Source organism: Sitophilus oryzae, unplaced genomic scaffold (genome assembly GCF_002938485.1).
Source record: "Sitophilus oryzae breed Bouriz unplaced genomic scaffold, Soryzae_2.0 scaffold_371_pilon_pilon, whole genome shotgun sequence".
NCBI classification, from domain to species: domain Eukaryota; kingdom Metazoa; phylum Arthropoda; class Insecta; order Coleoptera; family Curculionidae; genus Sitophilus; species Sitophilus oryzae.
Window position 1 is genome coordinate 354563 of NW_022146942.1, and position 14857 is coordinate 369419.

General features: G+C 33.3%; 1 protein-coding gene across 1 annotated transcript in view; it reads right to left on the reverse strand.

The window, feature by feature from the left end:
* LOC115885089 (multidrug resistance-associated protein 4-like) overlaps positions 1-12468 on the reverse strand; it is a gene marked incomplete at its 5' end in the record, with an annotated part of 30356 nt that extends 17888 nt beyond the window's left edge. The window contains 5 exon segments of the mRNA XM_030903873.1: positions 739-937; positions 995-1263; positions 6606-6938; positions 6996-7221; positions 12314-12468. Of these exon segments, the coding sequence (XP_030759733.1) occupies positions 739-937; positions 995-1263; positions 6606-6938; positions 6996-7221; positions 12314-12468 (1182 nt within the window).
* Between the last annotated feature and the right edge of the window lie 2389 nt (positions 12469-14857).

Consider the following 14857-nt stretch of genomic DNA (forward strand, 5'->3'; position numbering starts at 1 on the left):
AGTACAAATTAACGAACTAAATGCAGGCAGCAATAAAGTAGGTCTCAAAATGAATTTAGCAAATACTAAAGTGATTCGATTGAAAGACATTCTAATAAATAAACACACTGGAAATAGTAGGAGAATATATATATATTTGGGGCAACTAATACACAGCTCGGGATCTCTACTACAATAAATCAACAGAAGAATTAAGTTAACATTGAGTACTTATGGAATAAACTCCATATTCAAATCTAGAGTGCCACTTTACCCAAAGAAGAAAACATTCGACCAATGTTTACTGCCAGTCATGACTTAAAATGCGACCTGGACACTTAAAACGGACATTATCAGGAAACTACAGGTCGCAAAACGCTCAACGGAACGAAATATGCTGGGAATAATCAAGTACGACAAAAAACCCAGGTAATAAACGTCATCCACAGAATCAAATCCCTCAAGTGGCAATGGGCAGGATACCTGGTAAGAAGAAGGGACAACAGATGGACCACAAAAATTACAGCATGGTACCCACGAGGAATGAAGAGACCTAGAGGAAGACCAAACCTGAGATGGAAAAGCAGAGAAGGAAATTAGCAGCGATAACTTGAGCCTGATACCGAGCAATAACTTGAGATAATTTGAAACCAAATTACTTAAGATGTCCATCTAGACATAAAACATTGGACTAAGCTATTAAAAATAAAGAAAATGGAAGTAAATATTAATATTTTATTATCAAATTATTTAACTTACCATAAGGAAATTGTTTAAAGTCTTGTTCCAACGCGCAGACATGTGCAACCTTATTGTACAATGTAGAGTCATACGGTTTCCCAAACATAATATTTTTTCTTACGGATGCAACGAATAGCCATGGTTCTTGAGACGAGTATGAAATTGATCCACCAATTTGAAGACTTCCTTCGGTAGGAGGTACTTCTCCTAAAAGTAACTATAATTGAATGTGTTACTAATAAATATGTTTCCTTAAATGATATGCTAGTTATACTTGTAATAAAGAACTCTTTCCCGCACCAACAGGACCAATAACCGCGCACAGTTTTCCTTCTGGTACAACTAAATCAACGGCCTTCAATATGGGAGTGCCCGGGACCCATTCGGCACTAATACCAGATAAAGTTATACCTTTATCTACCACTTTCTCCACTAAGGATTCTTCTTTTTCATCCAAGATGAGTATTTCTTCTAATCTTTTTATTGCTACCCAAGCTTCTGCACCCATACTAATTGCCATGGGATAAAGAATAGCCAGAGCCACTAAAATATAGTTTGAAATATCTACACTCAATGTACAATGTACAGGGTGGGTCAAATTCGATGCTTTTAAAGGGAATCTAACATCGGTGTCTGGAGCTCAATTTTTATCAAAAACATGATGGTGAAAACCGCACATCGATATCTGTTTCGGAGTTACGGGGTCTCAAAAATGTGCATTTTTAACAAATCGCTGTAACTTTTTTGCTATGGAAAATTTTGTATTTTTATGAAAACATTTCCAAAGCATCTTTTTATGTAGAATTTAATAGATCAAGTATAATTTTTTTAAAATTACTAATTTAAGAGTTATCAACAGAAAAATTGATGTGGGACACCCTGTATATTTATAATTAAATGAAAAGAACTTAAACCAAACAAAAAAAAAGAACTTTCTCAAAAATATGATACTTGATATTTTGTTATACTTGATATTTTGTTATAAACAAAGAAGTTCGCCACTTTTAACTAGTAGGCTTTGGACCCCTTATTGATTTTCTGCCCCTAATGGAACTCGAAAACATATTTTTCCAGTAAGACGAGGCATCGCCTCAGAAAGCTGAAGTTATCAGCAGTTTTTGCAGCCAATTTCGAGAATAATTATTATTGACCTAACCAAGATCCCAGCCGTTGGCCATCGAGGCCGCCGAACTTAGTGCCTATAGATTTTTACCTTTGCGGAAGAATAAAGGTTTTTTTTTTAAATTGTCCATATAACCTAGACAAGAATTAGAAGTACTTAGCGGTTATGCGAGGGTAACTTTCATCCCCACTGAGTTAATGAATTCCGCGAGAAATGTTCCAAAACCAAAACATTCCCGTCTGTCCATAACAAAAGAGGGTCGACATGTCGAACAACTGTAGCAAAATCTCATGTCTTGGTTTGCTATTAATTTTTATTGTTATTAGATATAGTTTAAATGTGTCGATGTTGCTAAATATAATTTACATTGTTATAAAATTCTGCATCTCTCATTGCAAATGTTATTTTCGTTTTAACTGCTACAAGGAAGAATTTTTTTGCATTACAGCCGGTGCAGTTCAAAGCCTACTTATTTTTAAAAACTCTATATCTCGAATGGGAATCAAGCAAAATATCAAGTATGCTATATTTTTGGAAAGGTAATTTTAAATTATTTTCAATCAATTAAAAATATACAGGGTGTCCCATATAAAAAATCAAATTTTTTGTTGATAATTCTTAAATTATTAATTTTAAAAAAATTATACTTAAACCATTAAATTTTACGTAAAAAGGTTCTTTGGAAATGTATTCATAAAAATACAAAATTTTCCATAGTAAAAAAGTTCTTCTTTTTCTTCCTAAGGTGCCTTGCGAAGGTTGGCGACAATCATGACTAATTTTATTTTGTTGACTGCTGCCCTGAACAGGTCGCTTGATGTACAGTTGAACCATTCTCTGAGATTTCGAAGCCACGACAGCCGTCTTCTTCCTATGCTTCTCTTCCCTATTATTTTACCCTGGATAATTAGTTGTAGAAGCTTGTATCTTGTACCTCTCATTACGTGGCCCATATATTGGAGTTTTCTGATTTTCACCTCTTGGGACAATTCTAGATCTTTTGAGACTCTTCGTAAGACTTCTTCATTGGTAATTCTGTAACATATGATATCTGGAGTACCCTTCTGTAAAGCCACATCTCGAAGGCATCTATCTTTTTAAGCATTTATTTTGTTAGAGTGGCAGCTTCTATACCATAGAGCATTATTGTAAATATGTAGCATCTTAGCATTCGTATTTTAAGGTGGTTACTTAAAGTTTTGAAACAAAAGAATTGCTTCATTTTAATAAAGGTGTTACTTGCTATTTCAATTCTCGTTTTTAATTCTGATGAGTAATCATTGTTGTCGTTGATCAGGGTTCCTAGATATTTATATTTATAGACTCGCTCTATTATCTGATGGTTTACGATCAGTTGAGTATTTGATTTGGTGTTTTGGTAAATATCATGAATTTTCTTTTATTAAGGTTCATATTCAAGCCATAATGGATACTTGTGTTTCATACACTTTTTGGACCATTCTGTTGCAGGTCCTGTATACTTTCTGCTAGCAGTACGGTATCATCTGCGTATCGTATATTGTTTATAGGAACTTCGTTTACTACTACTCCAGCTGCTTCATTGTGTAATGCCTTCCTCATGATGACTTCCGAGTACATATTAAACAATAGCGGGGAAAGTATACATCCCTGTCGAACACCACGTTTGATGTTGCTGTTTTCCGTGTATTTATTGTCTATCTTGATGTTTGCTGTTTGGTCGTAATATAGGTTTTCAATAATTCTGGCATCTGTGGTATCTATTTGCTTTTCTCTCAGAATTTTGATAAGCTGTTCATGACGGACTCTGTCAAATGCTTTCTCATAGTCCACAAAGCAGGCGTACACATCCTTGTTAACATCCAAACAGCGCTGAGTCAACACGTTTATACTAAATAATGCTTCTCTCGTGCCAACTCCATTGCGGAAACCGAACTGTGTTTCGCTGATGTCGTTATCCATTTTTTTATACACACGGTTGTGAATTATTTTTAAAAATAATTTGAGTGTATGGCTCATTAGGCTTATGGTCCTATGATCTTTACATAATCTTGCGTTGGCTTTCTTAGGAATCACAATGAAGGTCGACACCAACCAGTCTTTTGGTATCGTTCCTGATCTGTAGATCGCATTGAAGAGCTCAGCAAGTGCATCCAAGCTATAGTAGTAAAAAGTATATCCAATAAGTAGTAAAAAGTACATCCAAGCTATAGTAGTAAAAGCTATACTAGTAAAAAAGTTAGCACCCCATAACTCCGAAACGGTAACAGATATCGATGAGCGGTTTTCACCATCATGTTTTTGATAAAAATTGTGCAGACATCGATATTAGTTTTTGTCTATCTCATATAGAAAATAGTGTTTCCCTTTAAAGGCGTCCAATTTGATCAACCCTGTACAGTGTTAGCGTATTGTTTTATCCCATTTTTAATATAAGGGAACTTTTTTGTAACTAGAAAATTAATTTAAAAAAATAAGGTCTTTAGTCAAACGTTGCAGTATGTTCCACTACATATCTAACGTGAAACCAATAAGCCTATTATAGTCTATTTCTTAATGCTTGATGGCATAGTGAGAAGGGGTTGGAGCCATAAAATATAATTGATCATTGCGCTACAATTGGTCATCCCGTTATAGGAAGAGAAACTTTGGACAGCTCTAAAGGAAATTAACCTCTCGTGGGAAAAGTATAGCCGGAAGTCTGTACTCATTGACAGAGAAGACATACAGTTCTTTAGAGAAGGGACATTCGTAAATATCACAGGGAAGGAAAATCTATCTTTTACCTAGACGAAACATGGCTGAAACAAAAAAAAAACATGTTCAGCAAATTTAAAAGATGTAGCCAAAACAGGAATATTACTATTGTTAATTCGCTTTTGCTTGTTGGGCTGTTCAGTATTAACTTTTATTAAGAGTATAAAGTGTGAGAATGGTTTATTCTCTTCAAGAAAGAACGAAAATTATTTTCATTTATGGAAAGGTTGGAAAGTGCGCACGAAGGACGGCATTGGTTTTTAATGAAAGAAATCAAAATCGTGAAGTAAGCCACAGATATGTGCTGGATATGGTGGCAAACTGGTTCGGTGAGTATTATAAAAAGAAATAACCTACGAGTACGAATACAGGAGCTCAAATTGAGGTTTTGGAATTATTTGCTGCAGAGCCCACTCGCTTCTAGTGGGCTGTAGTACAACAGACAGTAGCACAACAAACAGGAATATCACACGAGACTGTAAGAAAAACACTGAAAATGCATAAATTCCATTCATACAAAATGCAGATACTTCAAGAACTCTATGACGATGATTTTAATAGAAGAATAGAGTTTTGTGAAATCATCGTAAAGAGTCTTCAAGTTAACGCCAACCCTAACATTCTGCCGAATATCTGTTTTTCCGATGAATGTTCATTTTTTCTAAATGGAAATGTTAACAAACAAAATTGTCGATATTCGATATTTTCGAGAAGGACATACACAATATACCCAAAAAGTTAGTGTTTAGGCTGGTATTCTTGGAAATGCCATTATTGATCCTTTATTTATTGAAGGAAACTTGACAGATGATCCTCTTGTCACCCAAGACCTAGAAACTCAAATTGATGCAGAGGGTAAACCAGTTTTACAGGAGGATTTGTTAACATTCCAGCAGGACGGTGCTCCACCTCATTATTTTCTTCCGGTCCGACAGTGGTTAAACGAGAGATTTCCGGGTACATGGATTGGCAAAAGAGGACCAATTGAATGGTCTCCAAGATCACCGGATTTAACACCCTTAGACTTCTTTCTTTGTAGATATCTTATATCCATTGTTAATAAAACACAACCTACTGATATTGATGATCTTAAAAGGCGAATTACAGCAGAATGCCGGTCAGTTCCCGGTGAAGTTTTCCGAAACGTTAGGGAGGAGTTTGAAAACAGACTTTATTATTATTTACAGGAAATTGGACGACATTTTGAACAACTTATAAGATATGGCGTAAGTGGTAACCTAACCTTCTAATCATTTGTACTACAAACTAAATTTTGTGTAAACACTAGCCTGAGAACGAAAATCTCAATACAGGCATGTTTTTTATTGTTTTTGCAACTTTGAAACGCGATTATTCGGAAACCTCTGGACAAAAAGCAACAAACTAGGATACCACTGAAAAGAGAATTAAACGGCCTTTAAAACAATGTGAGACTTGACCCCCATTCCTATTTGAGATTGTAAGAGTGAAAACTATCGAAGTTGTTGGAAGAAAAAGGCTAAAAATATTCATTTAAAGTGTCCCCTTTACAAATAAAATTGATGTGTCCTTTCAATTTTTCATATTTTTAACTGCAAGAAAGATATTAAGGTTGGAAATTTTAAAATTATACAGAGTATACCCTCAAAATTAAATTGGTCCCATCTTTTGGCATGTCACACTGTACACAACAAAACGTCTTTTGCATTTATAATGAAGACCTTATGCTATCAAGCATTAAGAAATAGGCTATAATATTTGTGTATATTTTAATAAAAATTTATTAAAACTGATAAAAAAGACGTATTTAATAGATTTTTGTGATGAGAAACACATTAGTGCTATCTATTATCTTTTACATTCCTCAAAATAGAATTCTCTATCATGGCATGTACCATAAAATTTTAAAGTCTTTGTTAATAATAATTATTTTGGTAATACCGTATTAAGACTTTACTAAAAACCGTATAATTTAAAAAATTGGCTGTTAAAAGTGAAACAATAAAAATGCTACAACCTAACCAAACAATAATTAATAGATACATACACTGTAAAATATTAAAAAATTGAGCCATTGAAAATACAATATCGGCAGAGATTCTGTTACTAGCTAAAACATATGCTATAATGGTCACAAACAAGGTTAATCTTTCAATGAAGACATTGCAACTTGCATAAAATCCCCTCAAATAAGATGATTTGGTTAGAGAGGAAATTTCTTTTTCTCTAAGGTATTTAATAAGAGTTTCAAACGGCTTTTCCCAGGCATACATTTTTATAACTTGAATTCCTGATACAATTTCGCTCATATGTTTCACTCTAGTATCACAACGACTGGCAACTTTAAATCGTAGATCAGATGTAAGTTTTCCAAAATATGCTACAAAAAAATTATAATATCAATAGAAAAATAGGTGAAAAATTGTATTTATAGTACTTTGTAACGGAATCGTGATAATGATCATTGTGCCTATACCAACAAAACAATATATTCCTATGATACTATACATCAAATAAGCCACTATTGCAACCTGGATAGGCATTATCCAGAGAAAATGTAGAAACACAGAGACTAGATCAATTCGTTGGACGTCATTGGATAATAAGTTGATTACTTGTCCACCTGCTGTTTGACCTTGAGACCTCTTGTTCAATCTTGTTATCTACAAAATAGGGATTGAGAATTTACCGGCTTTTCAATTTACCGGTAATTTAGCGTGATCTCAGTTAAGGTTATTCAAAAATGAGACGGACATTTTGGATAAAAAAATACTTTTCTGTAACTTTAGATGTATTCCTAACATTTAATTTTTTTAATTATCCCGTTTTCCCTATTATTTTATGAGCTACACAGTTTTAAGTAAAGTACCTAGTGATATTTTTACTGTAAGTATTATGGAATGCGAGACGTGTCTGGCTTCCGACATAAAATAATCGAAGTTGGCGAAGTAGACTATTGTTTTTTAAGCATTATCTGACAGTGACAGTTAAATAAATAATTTGTTGGTTGCTGTCAACACACCATTAACTATTACAGAGGTTGGCCGAATCGTTGCCTTAATAGATAGAACAGCTGGGGGTGCCTATTCTACTGACCAAATTTAAAATCTCCTTTTTGAGATTAGTTGAAAGTAATACCACCTTAATTTTGCTAACAATAACATAATTACAACCTACCACCTAAAAATAAACTACTACCACCTTAACTTTGCTACTACCACCCAAAAATAAATTACTACCACCTTAATTGTGCTACTACCACCCAAATATAGACTACTACCACCTTAACTTTGCTACTACCACCCAAAACTAAACAACTACCACCTTAATTTTGCTACTACCACCCAAAAATAAACTACTACCACCCAAAGATAGACTACTACGACCTAAATTTTGCTACTACCACCTTAACTTTGCTATTACCACCCAAAAATAAACTATTACCACCTTAATTTTGCTACTACAACCCAAAAATAAACTACTACCATCTTAATATTGCTACTACCACCCAAAAATAAACTACTACCACCTTAATTTTGTTACTACCACCCAAAAAAAACTACTACCACCTTAATTTTGCTACTACCACTTTAATTTTGCTACTATCACCCAAAAATAAACTACTACCACCTTAACTTTGCTACTACCATCCAAAAATAAACTACTACCACCTTAATTTTGCTACTACCACCCAAAAATAGACTACTAACACTTTAATTTTGCTATTACCATCCAAAAATAAACTACTACCACCATAGTTTTGCTACTACCACTACCACTACCATAAGCAACATAAAAATAAAATGCAAAGATATCAGGAGTAAGAAAACAAACAAGATATATAAATATATAAATTAAACACTGCGATTTTAAAAATGCTGTTATGGTTTCATACAGTTAAATCTCGTATTAAGTTTTAAGTACTTAGTAGAGATTTTTTTTTCAAAAAGCAAAATATTTATTAACTATTTTATAACTCTACCTTCTACTAATTTAGACCCCATTGACTTATTGTTCAACTTGCAAACCTTTTTATTAAGTTCAGTTTTTAAAGTGTTTTTTCGTGTTGAGCTGCCGATGTAAAGGGAGTACGAGAAACAAGTGTTGAAATGCGGTGAAAATCTCAGGTACACTGTTAAACAACAATAATTGACATTTTTTTAAAAATAAAATCAGTAAATGCTCTTATACCCGGCAAAGTTGCGTAATATGGTACACAAAGAAATGAAGAGAAAATTGCAAAATCCTACCTTAGAAGATTTCACTGAAGAACCAAACCATATACATCACTGTATTGTTACTGCGGTGATGCGAGTCCAAACACTATACCTACAGTAATGGTAATTAAGGTGGTAGTAGCAAAATTAAAGTGGTAATATTTTATTTTTTGGTGGTAGTAGCAAAATTAAAGTGGTGGTAGCAAAATTAAAGTGGTAGTAGTTTATTTTTGGGTAGTAGTAGCAAAATTAAGGTGGTAGTAGTCTATTTTTGGGTGGTAGTAGCAAAATTAAAGTGTTAGTAGTCTATTTTTAGGTGGAAGTAACAAAATTAAAGTGATAGTTGTACGTATTTAGATAGTAGTAACGTATATAAGCTGGTCAGTAAAATAGATTTTCCCAGGACAGCCGTAGTAAGAATTACGTTGCTCGTACTTTGAGAATTCCACGGTCTGCAGTTCATTATACTTGGAGTAGGTACATTGAAACGGAAATAAGGTTCTAGCAGAAGGAGATCGTCTGCTGAAGCTGATGATTACTTCATCGTTATAAAATCCTTAAGGAATCGAAGATCAACCGCAGTTTCTCTAAAAAATGACCTACGAAACGTACGTAGAGCAGATGTAAGTGTAAGTGAAAAACGATACGCAAAGATTAACAGAAGCTGGACTTCATTCGCGGAAACCAGCTACAGGACCACTATTACTTCCTCGACATCGATAACAGCGAATGAGGTTTGCAAAATTGCATATTGCTGGACTGTACAACTGCACGGGTAATGTACTATTCATCAAGTATTTATTTGAGATCGACGGATGGCTGTGAGCGAGTATACAAACCATATAGAGTAAAGTACGTGTCTGAGAAAGGTATTTGAAGAATGCGGACACAATATAGGAATATAATCAATTTACTACAAAACACATTTAAAAAACAGCAATATATTTTATAGATTGCAACCTATATACAAGCGGAAGAGAGTACACGTGGACTTGACGTCACCACTTGAAGTCCCCGAAAAAAGTGAAAACCACCACCATTAAAAACCTGTGGTTCACTAATGGTCTGAGCAGGAATATGTAGCGAAGCACGTACCAATCTTGAATTTGTTCAAAATAGAGCTCTCAATGCCCGCCGTTATATTGAGGATGTCCTCCAAGAAGTTGTTATTCCATTTGCTCCTTTCATTGAGAAACAGTTTATACTGATGCATGATAATGCCAGGCCCCACGTTGCGCGGGTAATTAACGAGTACCTGGATGAGTTTGGACAACGATTCGAATGGCCTCCTTGTGGTCCGGACTTCAATCCAATCGAACATTTGTTGGATGAACTTAAAAGAGCTGTGCGTTGTCGTCCTGTTCTACTACAAATTTTACAAGAGTTAAGGCTAGCATTAACGGAGGAATATCAAACTATAGATCAAGAAAGAATAACTACCCTTATTCATTCGATGCCACGAAGGCTGCGAATTGGTATTACTGCGAGGGGTTATTTTAAAATTATTGTTCTTGTCTCTTGTCAATAAAATAATCTTTGATTTCAATACTTTATTTAAAAATGTGTAGCTCGTAAAAGAATAGAGGTAATGGGATAATTAAAAAAAAATAGAATGTTAGAAATACATCTAAGATTGCAGGAAAGTGTTTTTTTATCCAAAACGCCCGTCTCATTTTTTACACAGGATGTTTTAAATTTATTGCAAAAAATAACGTTTTGATTTACCCCCACATGAACCCACCTAACCGAAGAATACCGGGTACGTCTCAAGAGTGGCTCATCCCTATAACTTTTTAATTTTTTTAGATAAAAAAAAAACCATTTGGTATGTATGACATAAATTAGGATTGACTGACGTATATTCAATTGTTTTCACTCCCTGCTTCACCGGAAATGACTACAACTTTGGATTTTTAAATAGCACCCTCGGTATTTATTTACTTTATTCGATAGAAAATGACACTCTGAATAGAATGACATATCATATATATATGACATAAACTTTTGACATTTTCTCTTATGGTTTATTTGAAATTGTAACATGCGGTTCATAACGATAATTTAACTCGAAATACCAAGTGTGTGGTATCAAATTATCCGTAATTTTTTTTTCCATATATGCTAATGAGCCACCCTCATTCCTTTAGAAAAAATTGAGATATGATTAAAAATACGATTTGGTCGTCTTTTAACCGGCCAGGACAAGACACGAAAAACATTAAACGATCAAATCTGGTTTTTTTCAAGGATCCTTGATTAAAAATCAGTATTTTGAACACAGCCATAGCACTCTATATTGAAATTTAAAAATTTTTTTAAGCGTGAATGTTAAAAGTTGACATATGATATGCCATTCTATACAGAGGATCATTTTCTATCGAATAAAGTAAAAAAAGACCGAGGGTGTCATTTAAAAATCAAAAGTTGTAGTTCTTTCCGGTGGAACAGGAAGTGACCGCAAACAATTGAATACGTCAATCAATCTTAATTTGTGTTATATAGGGTGGTGACAATTTCGATGCCCAACATTGGCATCTCAGAAACTACAAGAGATACGAATTCGATTAAATGGGATAAAAGTTGCGTAATTAGAAGATTGACAAATACGAAACCTAGGAAGAAAATCCTGGTATCTTGATTAGTTTCGGATTTATGTCAAAAAATGAAAATAACGTTTATTTTAAATGAGAATATCTTCAGAACTATTGTATCTATTGCAACGTAAGTTGGTAGTTTTATATTTTTGACCCCGGCCAATTAAATGCGGTTTTCAGAAAATTTCTAAGCCTTCTAGATTTCGCACAACTACAGTCAAGTTTTTGTTTTCTTATGGCCGCCATTTTGAATTTTTATACTATTAGATAGAGCAAAAAATAATCTATACGGTTGTATCTAATTTTTATTTATTATTATGTAAATTCACCAAAAAAAAGATTTTTTAAAAATTCTAAAAAGTCTACCTTGGAAATTCAATTGACACTTTATATGACAGCAAGTTAATTGTTGTTGTGCGAGACAGCAAGACTGTTGTTGTGCGAAATCTAGAAGGCTTAGAAATTTTCTGTAAACGGCATTTAATTGGCCGGGGTCAAAAATATAAAACCACCAACTTACGTTGCAATAGATACAATAGTTCTAAAGATATTCTCATTTAAAATAAACGCATTATTTTAATCAAGATACCGGGGTTTTCTTTATAGGTGTTTGTCAAACTTCTAATTACGCAACTTTTGTCCCATTTAACCGATTTCGTATTTATCGTACTTTCTGAGATACCAATGTTGAGCATCGAAATTGTCACCACCCTGTATACTAACATACCAAATCTTGGTTTTTTTTATCTGCAAAAATAAAAAAGTTATAGGGCCAAATAAATAATGCTAATAAATTTAACTTCATACTAATACCATAATCATAAATATCGGATTACAAAATAAAAATTTATGAAACAACCAAACTTAGTCAAGTTTTTAGGGTGGCGGAATTTTGTGCCGGGGAGTATATTTTACCCCAATATCCAATAAATAAAGTTAATTACCTTTCGATAAATTAGCGAAGAAATGGCAATCCGTGCCCTCATTCCTATCGCCGATAATCCAAACATGCCATGATGGTTCAAGAAAATAGTAACAATTGATAAGCCTATCAGTAATGACGCTGAAATATATAAAGATGCCTTGTCATTTGCAGACCAGATTCAAAATCTCGATAAGCCAAGCCAGTACCACCGGCTGTGGAGATCTAAAAAAAACAACAAACATTTAATTCACTCTGTCGTATTTCCTTGAAAATAATTATACTATTGTTAAGTATTCTTTATCTAAGTTAAATATTGAATGAACGCTATTCCAAAATTTTTAAATTTCGTAAACAATGAATTTTAAGCACGTGTAGTCTAGGCGGCTAATTGTAAGGATTTGCAAAATTAAATTTTACTAAGGAACAGAATAGGGGGGGAAGACTATATTTTTATTATCTGAATAATTTTGAAACATTAAAGCATGATATTAATGATCACAGATAAATGAACAGTCTAAATGTATCATCTGCAGAGCTGATTAGCGTTATTGACATTTTCTATTTTCTAACACAGATACAACAAAAACTAAGATATACAGGGTGCTACAAATTCGAGGTACGAGCATTGGTATCTCGGTAACCGTAATAGATACGAAGATGGTTAAATTGGTATAGGATGTTCACCAAGATGCGATCAAAAAAGTTTTAAAATTTTAAAGAATTACTGGGTTTTTTGGAAAAAACGGATTTTCTTGAAAATCAATTTTATTTTTTTCTGGCGTTACTGTTTAGAAAATCAAAAAACTAATTGTACAGGGTGGGTCAAATTCGACGCTTTTAAATGGAGACACCCTTTTCTAAAGGAGATAGACAAAAACTAATATCGGTGTCTGGAGCTCAATTTTTGTCAAAAACATGATGGTGAAAACTGCATATTCATATCTGTTACCGTTTCGGAGTTACGGAGTGTTTTTCAAAAATATGCATTTTTAACAAATCGCTGTAACTTTTTTGCTATGGAAAATTATGTATTTTTATGAAAACATTTCCAAAGCACCTTTTTACGTAGAATTTAATGGTTTAAGTATAATTTTTTTAAAATTAATAATTTAAGAATTATCAACAAAAAATTTGATTTTTTATATGGGACACCCTGTGTATTTTTAATCTATTGAAAATAATTTAAAATTACCTTTCCAAAAATATAGCATACTTGATATCTTGCTCGATTCCTTTTCGAGATATAGAGTATATAAAATTCGCCCGCTTTAAATAAGTAGGCTTTGAACGGCACCGGCTGTAATGCAAAAAAGTTCTAGCTGTGAGCATCAATTAAAACGAATATTAAACGAAATAATATTTGCTATGAGAGATGCAGAATTTTATAACCATTTAAAATATATTTACCAACATCAACACATTTAAACTATATCTAATAACAATAAAAATAAATAGCAAACCAAGACATGAGATTTTGCTACAGGTGTTCGACATATAGACCGTCTTCTGTTATGGACAGATGGGGCAGTTTTTGAGCATTTCTCGCGGAATTCATTAACTCAGTAGGGGTGAAAGATACCCTCTCATAACTGCTAAGTATTTCTAATTCTTGTCTAGATTATACGGAAGAATAAGGAACCTTTATTCTTCAGCAAATATATCCATAGGATTAGATCCATGGGCACTAAGTCAGGCGGCGTCGACGGCCAACGGCTGGGATCTTGGTTAGCTATTCAATTATTCTTGAAATTGGCTGCAAAAATTTGCTGATAACTTCAGCGTTCAGAGGCGGTACGTCGTCTTGCTGGAAAAATATGTTTTCGAGTTCCATTAAGGGCATATCATCAATAAGGGGTCCAAAGCCTACTAGTTAACAGTGGCAAACTTTTAAAAATTCTGTATTTCAAAGGGGATTAGAACAAAATATCAAGTGTGCTATATTTTTGGAAAGGTAATTTTAAATTCTTTTCAGTTAATTAAAAATATACAGGGTGTCCCAAATAAAATATCAATTTTTCTGTTGATAACTCTTGAATTATTAATTTTAAAAAAATTATACTTACACCATTAAATTTTACGTAAAAAGATGCTTTGGAAATGTTTTCATAGATATACTAAATTTTCCATAGCAAAAAAGTTACAGCGATTTGTTAAAAATGCACATTTTTGAAAAACCGAAAAAAATTTTGTAATACCGAAACGGTAACAGATATTAATGTGCGGTTTTTACCATCATATTTTTGACGAAAATTGAGCTCCAGACACCGATATTAGTTTTCGTCTATCTCCTATAGAAAAGGGTGTTTCCATTTAAAAGCATCGAATTTGACCCACCCTGTACATTCTCATGGCTACTTTATTAGGGCTATCTGATAGTATTTTTATATTTTCAAACTAGCTGATAATTTGTGATATCCAGGGCCAACTTAATTTTTTTAAATACGGACCTGCATTTTTTATTTCAAGTTTTGGAAGAACTCTGTCTCCTGAGTACAATGGTATAACAAGAACAAAACTATTTAATTATTATTTAAAGTAATTTCAAGTTTGACTCTGGTTTTTA